This window comes from Drosophila simulans, chromosome X (genome assembly GCF_016746395.2).
Source record: "Drosophila simulans strain w501 chromosome X, Prin_Dsim_3.1, whole genome shotgun sequence".
Taxonomy (NCBI): domain Eukaryota; kingdom Metazoa; phylum Arthropoda; class Insecta; order Diptera; family Drosophilidae; genus Drosophila; species Drosophila simulans.
The window spans coordinates 143,930-163,082 of NC_052525.2; the positions used below are offsets into that span (position 1 = coordinate 143,930).

At 38.3% G+C, this 19,153-nt stretch overlaps 2 protein-coding genes across 6 annotated transcripts; both read right to left on the reverse strand.

Moving 5' to 3' along the window:
- Positions 1-1,843: 1,843 nt before the first annotated feature.
- Positions 1,844-3,357, reverse strand: LOC6724761 (glycine-rich protein DOT1). Of its 3 annotated transcripts, none has more exons than XM_016173207.3 (2): positions 3,186-3,357; positions 1,844-2,716 (listed from the first exon to the last, which is right to left on the reverse strand). In XM_016173207.3, the coding sequence occupies exons 1-2, from the start codon at positions 3,237-3,239 to the stop codon at positions 2,084-2,086; spliced, it is 687 nt and encodes a 228-aa protein (XP_016037503.1). In that variant the 5' UTR covers positions 3,240-3,357; the 3' UTR covers positions 1,844-2,083. The 3 variants fall into 3 exon arrangements, with proteins under 3 accessions (XP_016037503.1, XP_016037502.2, XP_039152881.1); XM_016173206.3 differs by lacking the exon at positions 3,186-3,357 and adding an exon at positions 2,833-2,997; XM_039296947.2 differs by lacking the exon at positions 3,186-3,357 and adding an exon at positions 2,828-2,975.
- A 2,617-nt stretch (positions 3,358-5,974) lies between these two features.
- Positions 5,975-10,390, reverse strand: LOC6724762 (DNA-binding protein Ewg). 3 transcript variants are annotated; one of them, XM_016173200.3, is made up of 6 exons: positions 9,423-10,390; positions 9,136-9,345; positions 8,337-8,798; positions 7,409-7,534; positions 7,211-7,346; positions 5,975-7,129 (listed from the first exon to the last, which is right to left on the reverse strand). In XM_016173200.3, the coding sequence occupies exons 1-6, from the start codon at positions 10,110-10,112 to the stop codon at positions 6,483-6,485; spliced, it is 2,271 nt and encodes a 756-aa protein (XP_016037506.1). In that variant the 5' UTR covers positions 10,113-10,390; the 3' UTR covers positions 5,975-6,482. The 3 variants fall into 3 exon arrangements, 2 of the variants coding, with proteins under 2 accessions (XP_016037506.1, XP_039152879.1); XM_039296945.2 differs by lacking the exons at positions 5,975-7,129; positions 7,211-7,346 and having other exon boundaries at positions 7,463-7,792; positions 9,423-10,249; XR_006542024.1 differs by lacking the exons at positions 5,975-7,129; positions 7,211-7,346 and having other exon boundaries at positions 7,463-7,534; positions 7,720-8,798; positions 9,423-10,249.
- Positions 10,391-19,153: the final 8,763 nt, after the last annotated feature.

Here is a 19,153-nt window from a genome sequence, read left to right on the forward strand (position 1 = left end):
ACAGCAAACGGTTTTGTGACGCTAATTACCAAAGTTAACTACCCTTATCACTTTTAAGTTGATTTTCATAAATAAATTTTTCAGTGAATTTTCTCATTTCTCCCTTATTAAAAATGCGAAAATTTGTTAAAATTTTTATTTTTGATAATAATAAAAATAGTGATAGGGATAGTTAGTTATGTTTATTGGCAGTACATAACAGTCTTCATTTTAGCGGTAATATCTTTTTTGGCCAAGTTATGGAGAAAACCCCGTTTGCAAATATCCGATTTTTGGCAAATTTTTTTCCGTTTATTTTTAGTAAAAAAGAATCTGTATTTTCTCAATAGCATTAAGAATAGTTGTCCAAAAGTGAAATGCCATACCTCGTTGAATTCGTAACAAAATTCCCTATCGACCTGTATTCAAAAATGGAAATTAAAATTTTCTGCCATTTTTCGCAAATTTTAATGCGAAAATATGTTAAAATTTTTATTTTTGATAATACTAAAAAGAGGTATAGGAAAAGTTAGCTATGTTTATTGGCAGTAGAAAACAGTCTTCATTTTAGCGGTGATATCTTTTTTGGAAAAGTTATGGAGAAAACCCCGTTTGTAAAGATCAGATTTTCGGCAATTTTTATTTTGTTTATTTTTGGTAAAAAGAATCTGTATTTTCTCAATAGCATTAAAAATAGGTGTCGCAAAGTGAAATGCCATACCTCGTTGAATTCGTAACAAAATTCCCCATCGACCTGTATTCAAAAATGGAAATTAAAATTTTTTGCCATTTTTCGCAAATTTTAATGTACCCCTTATCAAAAATCCGAAATCGAGTTAAAATTTTTATTTTTGATAATACTAAAAAGAGGTATAGGAAAAGTTAGCTATGTTTATTGGCAGTACAAAACAGTCTTCATTTTAGCGATGATATCGTTTTTGGAAAAGTTATGGAGAAAACCTCGTTTGTAAATATCAGATTTTTGGCAATTTTTATTTTGTTTATTTTTGGTAAAAAGAATCTGTATTTTCTCAATAGCATTAAAAATAGGTGTCGAAAAGTGAAATGCCCTACCTCGTTGAATTCGTAACAAAATTGCCTATCGACCTGTATTCAAAAATGGAAATTAAAATTTTTTGCCATTTTTCGCAAATTTTAATGTACCCCTTATCAAAAATCCGAAAACGAGTTAAAATTTTTATTTTTGATAATAATAAAAATAGTGGTAGGGATAGTTAGCTATGTTTATTGGCAGTACAAAACAGTCTTCATTTTAGCGATGATATCGTTTTTGGAAAAGTTATGGAGAAAACCTCGTTTGTAAATATCAGATTTTTGGCAATTTTTATTTTGTTTATTTTTGGTAAAAAGAATCTGTATTTTCTCAATAGCATTAAAAATAGGTGTCGAAAAGTGAAATGCCCTACCTCGTTGAATTCGTAACAAAATTGCCTATCGACCTGTATTCAAAAATGGAAATTAAAATTTTTTGCCATTTTTCGCAAATTTTAATGATGGTACCCCTTATCAAAAATCCGAAAACGTGTTAAAATTTTAATTTTTGATAATAATAAAAATAGTGATAGGGATAGTTAGCTATGCTTATTGGCAGTATAAAACAATCTTCATTTTAGCGGTGATCTCATTTTTGGGCATGTTATGAACTAACCCCTGATAAATCTATAAAAATAGTTGCCCAAAATTTGAATACTTACCTTATTTAAATTCGCTATCCACTTGTATTCAACAGAAAATTTTCCTATACGAAATGTTGAAGTTTCTTCCGAGTACTCCTTGGCGAGTAACGGATATAGCAAATTTATAATTTCTCCTTTATGTTGTTTCCATAAATTTCGCCAAAATATACAATCCCAAGACTTATTCAAGACTATATTTAGGCGATTTTGTGCCATACAAATTTAATCATAGTTCGTTTTAAATTACCAGACGAACAGGAATTTAACAAATTGGTTGTTACAAGCAAGTGCCATTTGCTATATAATTTATGTAACAATACTAAAAAAAATTATCTTGGATACATATATACAGTATTTACAAAAGTGGTTGAAGATTAATTTGATGGCTTTCTAGGATTGGACTAGGATTATGCCCAACCTCCAGCGGGCTGCCAACCGCCACCACCGCCGCCTCCGTGGCCGCCACCGCTGCCGGCACCTCCATGGCCTCCAGAGCTCAGTTTGATGATTTTGATGACCTTGGTGCCGCCACCTCCGCTACTTCCGTGGCCACCACCTCCACCTGATGACCAACCGCCACCTCCTCCTCCTGAAGACCAGCCTCCTCCACCACCACCGTGTCCTCCTCCACCACCATGTCCTCCTCCACCACCATGTCCTCCTCCACCACCTCCGAGACTAATGATTTTGATGAGTTTAACATCGCTGCCGCTTCCGCCGCCTCCAGAAGACCATCCACCTCCTCCTCCGCCGCCACCAGAAGACCACCCACCTCCTCCGCCGCCTCCAGAAGACCATCCACCTCCTCCTCCGCCGCCACCAGAGGACCATCCACCTCCTCCCCCGCCGCCTCCAGAAGACCCACTCTCGGTGATAACTTTAATAATTTGTACGTCTCCTCCGCCGCCATGGCCACCACCGCCACCACCTCCCGATGACCAACTGCCTCCACCTCCTCCAGAGGACCAGCCACTTCCTCCGCCGGGCTTAGGGTTAGCCATCACACTGGCCGCTCCAATGAGCAGAAGACACACAAAGGCCTGAAAAGCATAAACACTTTATTACAGTCACTTTAAAAAAAATGTGTAGCAAGGCAGCCTGCACAATAATTTTGGATTATTCAGGATTAGTTATCCTGGCTTACAACGAACCGTACTTTCATAGCTTGAAACACTCCGTTTGGGTTAACTAGTGGGTTAAGTGCAAATCCACAACTGGCACGACTGCAGATGGCGGCGAGAGTTTTTATACCAAACCAAGTGCAACATAACTTTAACCGGAAAAGCTTGGCTCTGCCAGACGGCAAAAGGAAAAATATTTTTAACGCAAACTGTGTGGTTGGCAGATGTTGGAAGTGCTGCCGAGGGCACTGGTAGGAAAAAAGTTTTATATATATGTGAATATATTATGAACAAAAGTACTTTAAAAAACATATAAGTTTTTTGCCATAAGCAAATTCGACATAAAAAATTCAATTGCTTTATCCTAAATACGAAGTTTGAGTAATACCATTTTTTTTTTCTGTGTTAATGTCGCAATATGGGCCAAATGATGCCGCATCATCGTCAGGGGGAGGATTCAACAATGGACATTAGTTTTCAAATCCCGATGGACGGAGGGAAAATACAGCAGGCGAAAGCGGCAGACAACTCATAACTGCAACTGCATCCGATTGCTGCATCTGCAATAGTTTTGTAGTCAGCCAAAGATTTGTTTGTATCGTAAATGCACATCTCCCAACAGACAAGTTGATGGCGCACCTTTCCCATTGCATAATCCGCACCATTGCCGGTCACAATAGCAACTTCAGACCAACTTGCAACTTGTGACGTTGTGCGATACTATTATATAATTTGCAGGTTCCAGGGTATCGATGGCAATTTGGTCAAAAACTTTGACAAAATCGCTCAGAGGCAACCACGATTACTATTCGATTATTTGCAAGTGATGCATCCACAAATCGAGAAATACTAACAAATTACAAAAATTAAGATGATGATTTGAGAACGGAGAGGGCCTTTCATAAGCTTACTTAGGTAGAAGTTGCTTTAGCAATTAGCTTTCCTACCGATTTAATATATAGATAAATCATTTGATTAAATTCCTAGAGACAAGGTTGTAAGCAATCACACATACAGATTTGATTGTATAGATTGATTACGTGACTTAATTTCTTGCAGACAAAAACAGGATTTTATAAAGTTATTTTTGTAAGGTTATTATTATCTTAAACTATATATTTAAGAACTACAAACCTTTTAATATGAATTTCACTTTAAGTATTGTATTTTATGCATATCATTCCCCACCAGGCAGGCTGCAGTTACATTTAATTTCGGTCACTCCACCAGAGCCGGCATCATCTGCAGTGTAGTAGATCAGCGGGTCAACGTCCCGTGGGCTGTTTAAACTACAATGCGGTGCAAAAAAAACGTGTTTTCTGCCTCCATGAACTTATAATACTTTTGGCGTGTGTGCCCACTTCTCCCCCCTAGTCTAAAATTTGTGTTCAAGCTGGGGTTTAGTCAGCGAGACAAAAGCGATCAGTGAATTAAACAAGAGTCGTGGGTTCGGCGGGTAAACTTTCATCGATTTCCGAACACTTACGTCAATATACGATAGCTGTCATAGATTAATATAGCTGCAATCTCAAAATTTACAGTCGTATATCCTGACCAAGGTTTAAAAAACATTGATCGCATCCTTTTCCCCTATATATCAATGTTTTTACGAAAAAATGATTGACTTGTTGTACACTCTTTGGTTTATTTAATAATTGAGTAGTATTCATTATCGTTAGCTATTAGGTAATATAGTTAAGTTTAATGTGATGCTCTCTGGTTACATTGCATTGCGTTCTTTATCAGTTGACCTAAGATAATTGTATAATTTATAAACTCTTATCTTTCTCTTCCTTATATATTCAATTGGTTAGTCATAGCGGATGTTGCACAAGTTTATCTACCATATAAGTAAAGTCCCACCTACAAGTAACGCTTATAATGTTTACACCTCGGCATACGTTTGTTACAATTGTATAGCTAATAAAATTTAGATTTATATTATTTATAGAGCAAAAAAAAAAACTCACAAAAAATAGTAGGAATTAAGGTTTTAAAGATATTTATCTATGCTAATTCTATACTGCTTTCGCGCTTTATACAGAGAAAGCACTCTTGACTAGACATGCGATGACTAGATGGTTTATATTTGGGTAGACGGGACCATGGGGTTCCTATTGCTTCTGTCTCCGTTAGCAACACCTTTCAGGTACTTGGAAAACATTGGTGGGGCAAAAGGAACCCAAAGTTATAGACGGGTAGTCAGTCAGGAGAGCTACGAGGCCCAGAAAACACGGCACGTCAATCGCTTAATCCAGGCGAAATCATGCCTTCTATGGGCTACAGCTATTGTTCCATAATAATCGTGTCTTCGGACTTCACGTTGCCGGAATTAATGGCCTCCATAGCCTTGCTTAGCAGGGTGGCATCCTTTAAGCTGACCACCTGTACCAGCTGGGGCTCTTGGCCAGGACCTCCTTGGATCATCATCTGGTGCATTCCAGGCGACATGGTGATGGTCTCCAGCTGATCGCCATTCTCCACCTTTCAGGAGGTAAAAAAAAGGGTGAGTTAGTTAGTACAAGAGCAAATTCATAGCATTTCTTTACAGATCAAGGGGTCCTTGAAAATTCTCCAGTTTTCCTATCTGGTTAAAAGAAAAGAATATAAAGAATAAAATTATAAGATAAAATGTATAATAGCAAAATATACTTACATAAACTCAATATAAAATAAGGACAAGCAAAAAATGTAATTATATTCTGAGAGAGATAATTAAAAATAAAAAATGAATTTTAAGTTAAATTGTTGGCTTTATTTAGCATTTCAGTTTACACAATATACAAGCAAATGTTTTATGGTAAAATTATATTAAAATCACAACAATCGCTTTTCTTTTAAATAAAATTTGTTGCTTTTTTATTATCTTTCTTTTGCAATTGAACTTGGCTTGATTAAATTAAAAATTTGGAATAAAACAATTCAAATTGCGATTATGAGATATGAAAATCAAACATGTAAACACAATAACGGTAAAATCAATATTGATTTCATTGAAACACAAGAGCAATAATGAAAATAGTAATAGATCAACATAAAATAAATTTTGGATACACTTTCAGGAGAATATATTAAATATCCCTCCACACTTATATCTGGTAAACTCATTTAACCGCGTTTGCGCTTTTTTCATGCGAATGACTACATTAAAATATTACATGGTGGGCAAAAAAGTGGTATGGAGCTAAGACTCACGGGGTTACAGGTACGTAGGCTGGCTGATCCCTGTTTTTTTTTTTTTATTACCTACAGGCTAAAACTAACGTAATTGTACAACTTAAATTTGTTAATATTTGGTTTGATTCGCGCTCTTAGTAAGTTTACATGCATAAATATATGTACTCCACACTTTAACAACTAAACAAATGGCTAAACTATAAAATATTCTGTTTTGTAGTTCTGTAAATTAGGAACAACTTTAGTTTTTAATTTAGAATTAATTTTTTGGTTTAAATTTTCAACAACATTTTTGGTTTTCTATTCTCGGCACTAAATTCAATTTGTATAGTTAGTAACTGAGGGATTTCCTTTGGCTATAACTATTTAGATTTTTTGGCATTCACAATGTGCGCGTCTAAGTTTAAATGGCAAGTGCATTTTTTTTATAATTTTTTTTTATTTTTCTATTTGTGGAAAGCCGTAATTGACTAGATTCGAGTTAATATGGATTTTTAAATGGGTAACTCTACCCGAAGTGCTCCAGTTTAATGGCCGGCAGTTGAAGCTGCACGCTGGTTAAACTGGCACTGTCCACACAACGGATGGAAGAGGAAGTACCGGAGGAGTGGTCATTTTCATTGGCATTTAGCTGGGATTTGCTTTTTAGAGACGAATTGGGTCTCCCACGCTTCTGAACCATTACATCTCCTCCCCCAGTAACCCCGGTGGACCTTTTCCTGGTGGATCTCTTGTTTGCCACCTGTGGAATGCTGGGAGTGGCCAATACTATGGGCATCTTTACACTATTATTGTTATTTGCAAGGGTGAAATTATTGTTGTTGTGGTGCCCTAAATTGCTGGAGGTGGTTGTGGATGTGGCTATATAGTAACGTTCGCCGGGAGTAACCTGATGCCCAATCACCCCACCACTGCGCCGGCCTAAGACTGACGATCCCGCTGAGATCAGCGAATAGCACTGAACGCCGCCATTTCCCAAAGAGGATGAGGAGCTGGCGGCGGTACTGGTGGAGCGATTGACACTTGTATCTACCTGCATCGGCGCGAGGCACACTGTTCCATCGCTGTTCGTCTGGATCTGCTGCACGTTGGCCATCACCGACTGGTACATAGAGACGGGAACTGAGATCACATTGCTCACCGAAACGGGATATCCTAAAAAAAAATGAGTTTGGTAAGTGCGTATAGCAAGGATAAAGGTAACGTGAACTCCAAGTATACAACGATGATAAATACCTTGGCCATCCTCGGTTGTAATATATATTTGCCCATCCTGCGTCTCGGTAAGATCTACGGTCATGTTCTCATGGCCATTTACATCATTGAGACTCTGAACTGTCTGAATGGTAGCACCGCCTTCACCCTGGTGGAGCTAAAAAAGAAGTTGCAAATAAGAACTCGAATGCGGATGTAGTAATCGCGAAATGTATTTACCGTGGCAACACCTTGAACCTGGGCAGTTGTACCATCCGGCAGTGTGATAATTGGATTATTTGGGTCTACCTGGATTAGCGATACGGTACCATCGGCATTCTGTGAGAGGACCGTTTGCGTGGTGTACTGTGTATAAAAGTTAATAAGACTAGTTATTAACTTATTAAGAGTCCAAATGTCTAAGCCAAAACGCCGTAATTGAATTTAAGTATAAAAGACTACTGAAAGGCAATTTTAGCAAGCAATACTAATAACTCTTAAAATAAAAATGTTTGATTCTGTGTTTTTAGAGTGACGGAAGTCGTATTTACATGTGGGTGTGTTTTTCAGTTTGTGGCGGATGCAAATAATGATGGAAATAACCAATAACTCGATAACAATCAGCTGCAACAGAACACAAGCAGATGAAACAAAAAATCAGGTAATATTAGGTTGACTTAAATAAAATAAGAGGAAAATCGGGACCAACAACATAAATCATAAACGCAGAGTAATATCAATAAAAACGCAATACTGAGCCAAACATCAATCAGTTAATGCAATTTTTAGGAAAAGGGAGTAGGGCTTGTAAGCTATGCACAAAGGTTTCAAATCTGCTATTATGTACATAAAAACCCTTATTTTTAATTTAGTTAAAAATGGCTTGATTAATTTTAAACCTTGTATTTGTATGCAATTAAAATAAGATTACTATTTTTTTATGATCTGCGTTACGTCAATTCGTCTAAAGAAACCTAAACTCAACATACTTTGTTATGGAAACCATTAAAACATTACATTAAGCGTTTAAAGCTACTTTCAGATATTTAAATAAATTCGTATCTTGCTATCCTAATGTGCATAGTCTGACAAATCCCGACCCTAGTCCCGTCTCGGTTGGGGAGCACAACAGCAATTTAAAGGGCATTTCATCCGGATTAGTACGAACATCAACATCGCTGAGCGTAATTGGCTCGATGCAGACTTGAGCATTGGCGATCTGCTGGGCAGTGACCGTCTGGTTAGCACTCGACTGGGAGTGAGCCTGGGACTGCGAATGCGCGTGAGCCTGTGCCGCACTTACGGCGGCGGCTGTCGTCTGAACCGCTGTGGCGGTTGCCGTTCCACTGGCAGTGGTCAACTGGATTGTTTGTGGCTGTCCTCCGGCCACTGGCTGAATATGAACAGTGTTGGGCAAGTGCGTCTGGTGGTGTTGATGGTGCTGCTGATTCTGAGCCGGCGCCTGGCAGATCTCAATCTTTGTAGAGGCGGGCAGCGTAGCCGTCGTGGTCACATGCTGGTTATTGGTACTCTGGATGATTGTCGGAGCAGGAGTGTTGCTTTGGGCCGTGTGGGTGGTGATCACTGTTCCAGCACTATTGATTTTCACAACATTCACCTGCTGCGGTTGCTGTGATGATGATTCGATGTGGATTGGTTGATGGATTAGTAATACGATAAATGCCGGTTGCGAGTAAATAATGGGCATGACTTTTCACAGGGAAGTTCGTCGCATTCGACTATTGCAAATTATGTTCGTGTAAAATAGGGTAGCCTAACCATTTTAAAAAATGTATAGAACATGTTTACATTTATTTAAAACCCAAAAATGTGGAAACACTTTTAGGTTAAATAAAAGTGTTTTTTTTTTTTTTTTTTTTTTTTTTTTGTATTTAACCCAACACGGTTCCGAGAACATAAATAAAAGCTGAAACCATAACCTTGAATGGAACCTGTGCTATACTTACATTGCTGTTGCCCGTCGGTGGCGTCATTGTCGTCACCGTGTGGATGGTAGGAGGATTTGAAAGCTCCATGTCTTCGTCTTCGTCGCCCGATTGCGAAATCAACGCGTTAACCTTGTCCTCGTCATCGGCAAAGGTGGGCAGCAGATCCTCCCTTCCATGGTACTTGTAGCAGTTGATCACAATCTTGCGTAGAGCATGTGTCCAGCTGATCTGAAGAGGGAGACACATACAGTTAATAGGATTCAAAGGAGATCGGGGGCGGCTGTTGGAACACCCACCCCACCCACCTTCTGTTTGTCGTCCTCGGAACGGGCATCCATCCTCACATTGGCCCAGGGTAGCTCCTTTGGCCACCAGGGCGGTCTGGTAGACTCCCTGCCCCATCCTGGCTTCCCTCGTCCCGTAGAATACTTGAGCATCAGCGGGATAAAGGCTCTCAGCTGCGCTTGGGTCATCTTTTCTACGGGAGTGGGTATACCATCGATTACCAAGCCAGGCAGTTCGAAAAGGGAAGGATCATCTTGGGGCGGAGGGGGAGCTTGCTGGGCCAGTGCATTGTCCAGTTCATCCATTACAATGTTTTTTAGGTTGCGCAGCACGTCTTCCAGGGGTTTGGCCCCAAAAACCTTATAGCTTGTGTTGGGCTTACCCGGTGTGGCCACCAAAACTACCGCTTGTTTGCCCACTCTGCCCGTAAACTCATAGATAATAGCTCTCAGCTTGCGCAACAATCGATTTTGTTGCCGTTTTCTAACCGAGGGATTTGTTTCGAAACAATGGGGTCTCTTTCGCTTTTTAGAACTCGCTATTGCTGCCGCTGCTGCCACGCCTACTGGTCCTGCGGCTGCTAGTTGGTGGGCCACGTCATCATTCACTGGCATTGAACCCAGATCTCCCTCGTATAAACTGCCATCGCTGCTGATTAGATCCTCGTCGTCGTCGTCGGAGCCCAAGCTCTGGATATCCTCATCAAGCATTTCGATCTTGTAGGTGGTTCCGTTGCTCTGGGAACTGTTGCCGGCACTTTGCAGCTGGCCGCCGCTGGTTGCTGTTATTGTAGTCACGTTGAGACCGCTTCCCAAAGTGCTGCTCCCGGCAGAAGTTCCTCCTGAACCTCCGTTAGCCCCATTCGAGGAGTGACTACCCGTGGAGGTGGTGGTGACAACCACATTTCCAGTCGAACTCCTTTGGCTGCCCGCCGGCGCCACGACTAGCCGATAGCTTGTAGTGGCCAGTTTGGCGGTGGGGATTAACTTTTAAGCCTTTCTGCTTCCGATCCTTTTCTTTCCTCAAGCCTTACTCACTGGATTGAAGAAGGTCTTATTCGCATGCACAGTGTGATAAAACTGTTCGGAAAAACAAAGAAGGGAATTTCTTAAGAGAGTTTTAATGTATTACATACAGCCAGAAGAACGGTGTGGTCGAGACGTAAAATTAGTCAGTATGCACCTATTTTTCAAACCCAAGACCATAGTAGCTGTCACAGGGTTGATTAAAATACAGATCAACAATGTTTATACATGAAACACAACAATTTGTCCAAGCCCACAACGGCGACCATATGCTTAAAAATTTAAAAGTTCGTTGTTTGTTTGTTTAATAGTAAAGGTAGCAGAACTGCGCAACACCAAAAATGAAAATAATTGGACAACAAACGCAGCGGCAACAATACATATGTATGTATTTATTTACCATACATGCCAAGAAGCATAGGAACAAATGTTTGTAACTCAAGCGAGGATCCACAGTTGCAGATTATTGCCGTCAGCATCGAGTCATTATACCCGTTACTCTTAGAGTAAAAGGGTATACTAGATTCGTTGAAAAGTATGTAACAGGCAAAAGGAAGCGTTCCCGACTATATAAAGTATATATATTCTTGATCAGGATCAAAAGTTGAGCTATGTCCGTATGAACGTCGAGATCGCGGGAACTATAAAAACTAGAAGGTTGAGATTACAGATACAGATTCTAGAGACAAAGACGCAGAGCAAGCTTGTTGACCCATGTTGCCACGCCCACTCTAACGCCCTGAAACCGCCCAATGTCCACATTGTTGAAATTTTTTTTTTGATATTTTATCATAATTTGATTAGCCGTGTACATTTTTATCGATTTGCCAAAAAACTGTTTGCCACGCCCTCTCTAACGCCCTAAATCCGCCAAGCCGGTCACGCCCACACCTGGAGCAATTTGAAAATTTGTTCGTTCTCATTCACACTAACGGGTATCTCATAGTCGGGGAACTCGACTATAGCATTCTCTCTTGTTTTTTTCTTGTGTTCAAGTGTCCTATCCTACTATCCTCAGATGGTATTGGTTTTGATTAAAAGTTAAGAAACGGCGGGACTTGGGTACGTGCACTATTTGCAAATAAATATGAAGATAGACTAAGCATAAGGTCTATGTGACACAGGTGGCAGGCCACCTTAAGAAATTGGAAACAACCAGGAAGATTTAGATTTGGACTCTTATTTCTTCTATCGTAGCTTTGTGTCTAATTTCTAATATTGGTATTCTGGAACTGTATTTTCTATACAAAATTTCCATTTATTTGAATATCCCTTCTTCTTTAATATTAATTTTTTTATTCATTGTCACCAGACGCTAATCTCGTTCGTTAATTTTTTGATTCTCCCCGTTTTCAGGTGTATTTTTCACTGCGCAGAATCCGCAAGCATATGCTCCCGCTCAGATTTGTAATCTAAATCTTCTATCTCTTCAAGTATATCGCTCTCGTTCGCTTTTTTGGGAACCGTTGCACGTGCGCACTGTTATAGAGCTCGAAAATTGGTTGCTGATTGGATTAAACAGTAACCATAAAAAATGTTTGTTTATTTTTTTGCTTGCCTCAGGTATTTTAGATTGATGTGTTGTTGAGGGCAAATGCAATCGGGGATTTTTTTTGGTTGATTTGGCACCTATTTTTTTAAGTAGTTTCTCTAGTTAATTTTCTGTTCAATTTTGGTTATTTTTATATCCTAAGTCAACTCTTAACTTTTGGCACACACTTTTTGTAGCACAAAAAATAAAATAAGAAATTTTTGGAACGAGATAAGGGCCGCTAACGAACCGCACGGCACTGCTTTTAGTCGCTCTCTGTGCTCAAGTTCTATTTGCGTTTGCTCAGAAACTCAAAATCCAACGACGGCAACGCGACGGCAGAAAGAGAGGGTGCTAGCTGATAGCAAGAGAAGGCACTATCTGGCAGAAAAGAGAAAGAACGACAAACCACCCCATGGAGTGATTCCGACGTCGACGCAGTAAAAAATCAATACTGCGCCCATGCGTCAATATCGCTGCTTGAAATGGGTATATGGAATTCTCGCCGCCTTTCTCTGTCTAGGGGCTTTATTAAAAATACCACCATATTTTTGTGTTATAAATGTTATTACTTGCATGTCCTTATAACTTCAAGCACTACTGTGTCTCCATTAAAACTCCCTTACTTTAAACCAGAAGAGCTCAGATATATGTATGAGTTGTTATCAACACCCCTAATAGGAAAGTAAAGAAAAGATTCGGTTTCTGAAAAAAAACCAACCCCTTAAATCCCACACCTTTTATTGTAATGAATACACACGCAAACTCGCCCAGCTCGAGGTGCACATCATGATGACACTATCTTATGCTGTGTTTATTTATTTTCCTTGGATCTTTTTTAAACTACCACGCATGCACTACTCGCACCACCCAATCACCCCCGCGAAAGGTAGCAGTGGAAACACCACCAATTCCCACGTCCTTATAGGGGATGTGAGCCCGACCCACTTGCGCGTGCCAAACATACATCGAGAAAAGAGGCCCTGCAAAAGTGAACACACTTCTAAACCTTCAAAACCTTCCAGAGAGAATATATGTTCACCCCCTAAGACACATACATATGTACATACTTAACCGGATGCTGAAAAAGGTGGGTGATGAAATTTTGTGAAGGAACCTAAAGTTTTATCAAATTAAAAAGCACTGCATTTGTTGGATGTAGTCTTCAGTATCCGTTCTAATTATAGAAGCATACCATTTTAGAGTCCTTTAAGATTTAAGGCCTACACAGTGATTCCCTTTTCATACCCTGTGCAGGAGGCATTTGCGATGTATACTATTATTGATCAGTGTCAACACCACCACAAAGCCACGTCCGACTATACGTTCCTACAAAGTCTCTCAGCTTCAAAGCTATATGCTGCTTGCACCTTTTCCAAAAGTATTCTTTGTCTTGCAAATAGTATATAAGTCTGAACGGAATAATCAAAAAAAGAATTGGAAAAAAAGTGTACCATCATTGTTTTAACATCTGTACATATGTATATACCAGTACAATATATATCGGTTGTAATAGCATCGAGCAGTCGAAAAGTCACAGGGAAATTGAGGAAAAAGACACAAAAAAAAAGGAAAAAGAGAAAATTCTAGCACAAAGTGTATACTCGCATAAGCCGTTTTTGACAACATAATTTTGGTTTCAATTTGATAAAAATATTAGAAAATAAATTATACTTTTTTTGTATCCGATCATGTTCTTATTCGGTTTTTTTTTAATTTATGTACAATTTACGCAAGGACATGTGTGCTTTCGTGTTTTATTTGTATTCTTAAGGCAATTTTTAGTATTGGTGAAAACATCTACTTTTTTTGAATATTTAAATTCTTTAACCCCAGCCCCAGTAAGCTCCCGAAAGCTACTGCCGGTTTACACCGTTGTATCGTTTATTCTATCTATACATATATAGGGAAATAAAAAATACCTTAAGACAATTTTTTATATTTTTTAGCATACAAGATGATTTCTCTTTCTTTGACTAACAGCCGCAATAATTACCAAATTATAAGACAATTTGTTTTGTTCTGCAAAGAATTGACCCCACCGTGTTCTTTTTACTTTAAACTTCCCACAATCTAATTTTCTTGGTACTGATGTTTCTCTCTCTCCCTCTCTTAATTTTTCACCATACTCTTTTTTCTGTATTTGACAGCACAGCTCTACAAAAATGAAATGATAACAGCAAAAAATCAAACGGGAGGCAAGAAAGAATAAGTTACGCATGCGAAGGTTGTCGCGGCAGTGGAGTCGGCGCAAAGACCACCACTGTTCATAGCAATGCATTGACAGAAATATATACGAACCAGCGTAAGAGTTCGTAGGAGTTTATAGTCGAGGAAACAGGAAAATACCAGCAAAAATTTAATCTTCTTGTTATGTCTAAATTTTTGTATTTTTTTGTCCTTTTAAATGTTTCTGACTATCTTAAATTCATCTTGAGTAGAAACTATTTTTGTTAGGCATGTGCTTAAATCGGCCATACATACTCTTATTCCTTAAATTTAACTTAAGAATGTAAAAATTATAATCTGTAATTGTAGGCTGGCCGTTGCCCTGTTCCAATTGGAACTGTACTTTTATAGCCCACCCCAATATAACCTATAACAGTGGCGTCTTTCACTATTGGAACTGGAAAAACCCAATGAAGGTTGCTGTGAGCTAGCCATCCCGCTCTGTTTATCCATGTGTGTATCTACAAATTTTTCGTCTCTAGGGGGTGGTTTGGGTGTTTTTCGCAACCCCAAAAACGTCAGAATCACACAGACACAGATGCATTAAAAACACGCATACCTTCCAATGCAAATGGGAAATGCGTGTGCTGTCGTGCTCACAATTGGAAGTGATACCTGTTTCGCGTTTCTATTCTACAACCCTACTTTGCATATCCTCCTTTCTATCGGTGTTTCCTATTTTTGTGTTAACTTTAAGCTGAAGCGCATGGTTAAGTTACGGACACTCGCAGTTGGATTTTCATTTACGGCGCCGATGTAACGGTAACACAAAACAAATACACCAGCACACATATGTATATGTATGGATAACCTAATACATACACACAATCTTGCCAGAACCGTTAGCTCAGAAACTCGGAAACTTTTGGGCATTCACTTATGTATACCACTACAAATCTCTATATACACATATAATAGATATAATAGCATAGACTGTCGCAGTGGAAAATCGGAAAATTTGTCGACCCCTACTACTAGTTTACACCCACGTACGCACCTGTGTATTTTTGTTTTTTCCAGCTCCTTTATGATAACACACATATACACTCACAAAGAAAAAAAAGGCGCACGCACACGAACGCGCCGCCGCTATTGTGCATTGGTGTGTTTGCCCCTGCGCCGAAAATTTTCTTTGCCGTTTATTTATTATCACACTGCACATGCGAATATTCCGTGCATTTTACATTTGCGCACTGCCGTTTCTAGGTTGTAGCTCCAAAACTTCCCGCTCGCAAAGTTCCGCTGTTTTCCCTCACGATGCTTTTCCGTTAGCTTAGTTTTCAGCTGCCTCTCCCAGCACTTTTCCCCAAGTTTCGACGCAATTTTGCGATTTAATTTAGTCGAGGAATGGTATTTAGTACATGACAAGCTATCGATATACAGCACGCGTGATTTTTTTAGACGTCGATAATGTACACGCAATACATATCGCAGTCGATGGAAAGCGGTCACTCTAAAAGGCATAGGAGAAACGAGAATTTGGCGGTCCAACTAATTGTGCTAATTTAATTTAAAATTTACGTTTAAATTCAATTCCGAGATTTAAGACAGTGTCCCCCTAGCGGACTTTTATTAGTTAAAAAATTGCTTGTATATTTTTGAGTAAGCATATAATAATCGCACTTATAACTTATTTTTCTTGTGCCGAAAATATGTTAGTGTTACTATGCAGGGAAATTTTTTTCCATGCGGCTGCCACGTCCGCTATTACTCCCACATATTTAAAATGGTTTTATATTTATTTAGTTTGTTATTTTTTTTGAAGAGTTTTTAAATTTCTCCCTAGCACTCCACCATCTCCGTATCTGGTAAGAAATAGACGACGCGTTCTTTCATATTTTAATTACAAATTTTTATGTTTATATTATGGATGCTACAAGTAATATACAACATTTGATCCACGATTTAATCAAATGTAGTTATTAATATAAGTAAACTTTCAGGATAACCCAAAATAATTAATACCGACATGGTAAACAGTATTTCTTAAAATAAAAATAAAAAATATATTATTTGGCAGTTGAACTGCAATTACACGTAAGCCCTTCACAAGGCAGCTAGCAATATTAAAAAAGTAGTGAGCTAGCCACGCCAAATGAAAAACTGACATACAATCAACTTCGTATTTCACACGCGGAAAATTTAACAAAAAAAAAAAATGTTTTAGGGATATGAAATTCTGAAGGACCGGTAAACTAGAACGACCGAAGACGACTAACTGCTTCCTACCAAAAATGTTGCGTTTTTATGTCCGTCGTCGGCACCCACACAATAAAATTCAGTATTAGGATGTATATAGTGATAAAAGGAATTGTTTTTTAACACAGATTGCCCTTATGTAAAAACCAAAGAATTCATATTATATAAAAAGAAACCACAAGTTGCTTATCGCTGTGAAATGAGGCTGGTAGTGCGCTTGCACTATGGGGAATTTGACATGTTTTTTGGCATAAATTAATGTATCGTAAACTATTTATAATACGCATATCTTTAGAATTATTTTGTCAAAGTGGTTAAACAACGATCTCGCAATTCTCAATTTTTTATACCGATCTTATATCCAACATAAAGTACAAATCAAAATAATGTAATCCAGCAATGTAGTGGAGTTACACCATGTTTTAGGTTGCCCACAATTGGTATAAATTTAAGGCTCTTAAAATTTTTATTGAGCAAAAAATCTTTCGGAGTCTCTTTCACGAGCTACAAATTGCGTGCGCCACACTTCTATAAGGGCCGCATTGCTGATTGAGAGGTTGCTACCTAAAAATTTAATTTTCGCGAAAAGTCGCAAGTTAACCCTATATGCTCTAAATAGGGAGTTAATCATTCTAGAACAGACTTACTTAACAAATTTCAACAATTTTTTTGAAACCCTATTTAAAGTTGAAATTTTGTTTAGAAAGTTGGGCGAGGACTTCACTTGCTAAATACACAAATTGTTAAGTTTATACGCACAAATTAAGCAACATATTGGAAAAAACACTTAGTACACACCTGAAGAATGACCATTAATTTAAAATTTGATGGGCTTAGGCCTTTTGGTTGAAAAGATATTAATTTTCGTAAGCCCTAAAAAAGAAGGTCACCGATGGCACATTTGTGGTACATAACATAAACCTTTGATCAATTCTTAATCCGTTAAGAAACAAATTTTCAAGATTTGTAACATTTTTAAAAACACAATTATGCCAAAAAAACGGATAAAATTTCCCATAGTGGCTTGTTCAGGCTTTGAATTTATCCGAAACTTGGCCCTACTTATCCTTATCGGCAATTCTTCCGGAATGCTACACGAACTGGCCTTATCGGTTCTGCATAATCACAACTGGCAGTGATCTTGAATTCAGTATTTAATCCAGCTTGGCAACTTAAAACAGAATTGGGTCAAAGGGGTCGAGGCGTTTACTATTTCCGTTTACTTCACGATTGGCAATAATATTCTTCTATATCATTATGACAAATTGACTACTGGAAATTTGTGGGTAGGATTTTGTATACAAATAAATTGTTTTTACTTTACTACTAATATTTAACTGACCCCAATAAATATTCACGAAATAATTTATGTTGCAATTCATTGCTTCCACACCAATATGTTGAAAGTCCTCTGATGCTAACAGCCCCCACCGAGACGCTTCATAACTGCTTTTAAACGAAGGTCACGCGTTCCATATACTGTGTGACAGTGGAAAACTAAATTAAGGTCCCAAACGTAGTTTCCAAGGTACGGTTGTTTTTGCAATATGCTATGGGCGAATAGGATTATCCAAATGTTTTGTGAAAATGCCGGCAGGTGTTGCTTGGCTGAGCCTGTGTTTTGTTGGTGCTGGTGGGATTGCCGTGTGCCACTGCCAGTCAACTGTCGGCGACGTTTGCCGTCAATTAAACCTCCAAGCTGTCATACACGAAACCCACTAACACACCACCCATTGATCCACCACCTACCGACCCACCGCAAGGAGGAAAAGCTCGAGTTAATTAAAAAAACCTACATTTAAAGTACTGATAGTACGGTAGTACTACGGCTCACACGGACAACCTTCTGTTATAATGTCTACTGTTGGCTGTTCATATTGCGAATACGCCACGTGGACCAGAGTGCGCATGCGTCTGTTTTGATATAAAAAACAAGAGAGAATGCTATAGTCGAGTTTCCAGACTATCATGTACCCGTTACACAGCTAGTGTGAATTCGAACGCGAAATTTAATCATTTTTTGGGACATCGATAGATATTGGAGAACAAAATGAAAAAAAATTTAAAAATTGTTCAAAAGTTTTTAAAATTTTTTATAGATCCTAAAATCTCGACGTTCATACGGACATGGCTAGATCGACTCTATATATTCGGAAACGCTTCCTTCTGTCTGTTACATACTTTGAATACTTTATCGCGTTTTACAGCTTCACAAGAGGGATTGGGCTCAATGCGTTTATAGATAAGCCCGCGAGGTCAAATCATTTTTAGACTTATAAAATGTTTAGGGCTGTCAGGCAAAATATACACGTTTAAGCAGATTTATACTTAAAGAATTATACATATAGAATGTCAGCGTTGCAAGTTTCGGATGATTAAGGCCACATTTCTTGAAGTTTTGTCATCAAATATTGCTCGTGAATCACATGAACACAAATTTCGTGGAATTCAATTACGAATTCAACTTATTTATTATATGAATGTAATTAGCAGTATGTTTTGAATGCATGAAAAATACTTATTTAATTCTTTTTAGTTCCTGTTTACTTCAATAAATAATTATTAAGATTAATTTATGTGTTTGCGATTCTGTATTACGTTTTTAATAAATTTGAAGTAATAGTGCTTACCTTACTTTAACATTTCAATGCTATATTCACAGGGAAAAAGAAAAATCAACTTTTATGGGGTTTCAATGAAAACTACAAATTTAAAAAGAAATGAACAAAATATAATTTAATTCCCTTATGCTTCCTTATTCTTGCAT

Bases quoted from the DNA above. Each gene is read 5' to 3' on its own strand.
- LOC6724761 (XM_016173207.3), bottom strand. From the start codon at position 3,239: ATGATGCGGCATCATTTGGCCCATATTGCGACATTAACACAGAAAAAA. The intron at 2,717-3,185 runs GTATTACTCAAA...TATGCTTTTCAG, and splicing joins TAACACAGAAAAAAAAAATG to GCCTTTGTGTGTCTTCTGCT.
- LOC6724762 (XM_016173200.3), bottom strand. From the start codon at position 10,112: ATGCTTGATGAGGATATCCAGAGCTTGGGCTCCGACGACGACGACGAG. The intron at 8,799-9,135 runs GTAAGTATAGCA...TCATCATCACAG, and splicing joins CACCGACGGGCAACAGCAAT to CAACCGCAGCAGGTGAATGT. The intron at 7,535-8,336 runs GTTCGTACTAAT...TTTTATACACAG, and splicing joins TTACGCTCAGCGATGTTGAT to TACACCACGCAAACGGTCCT.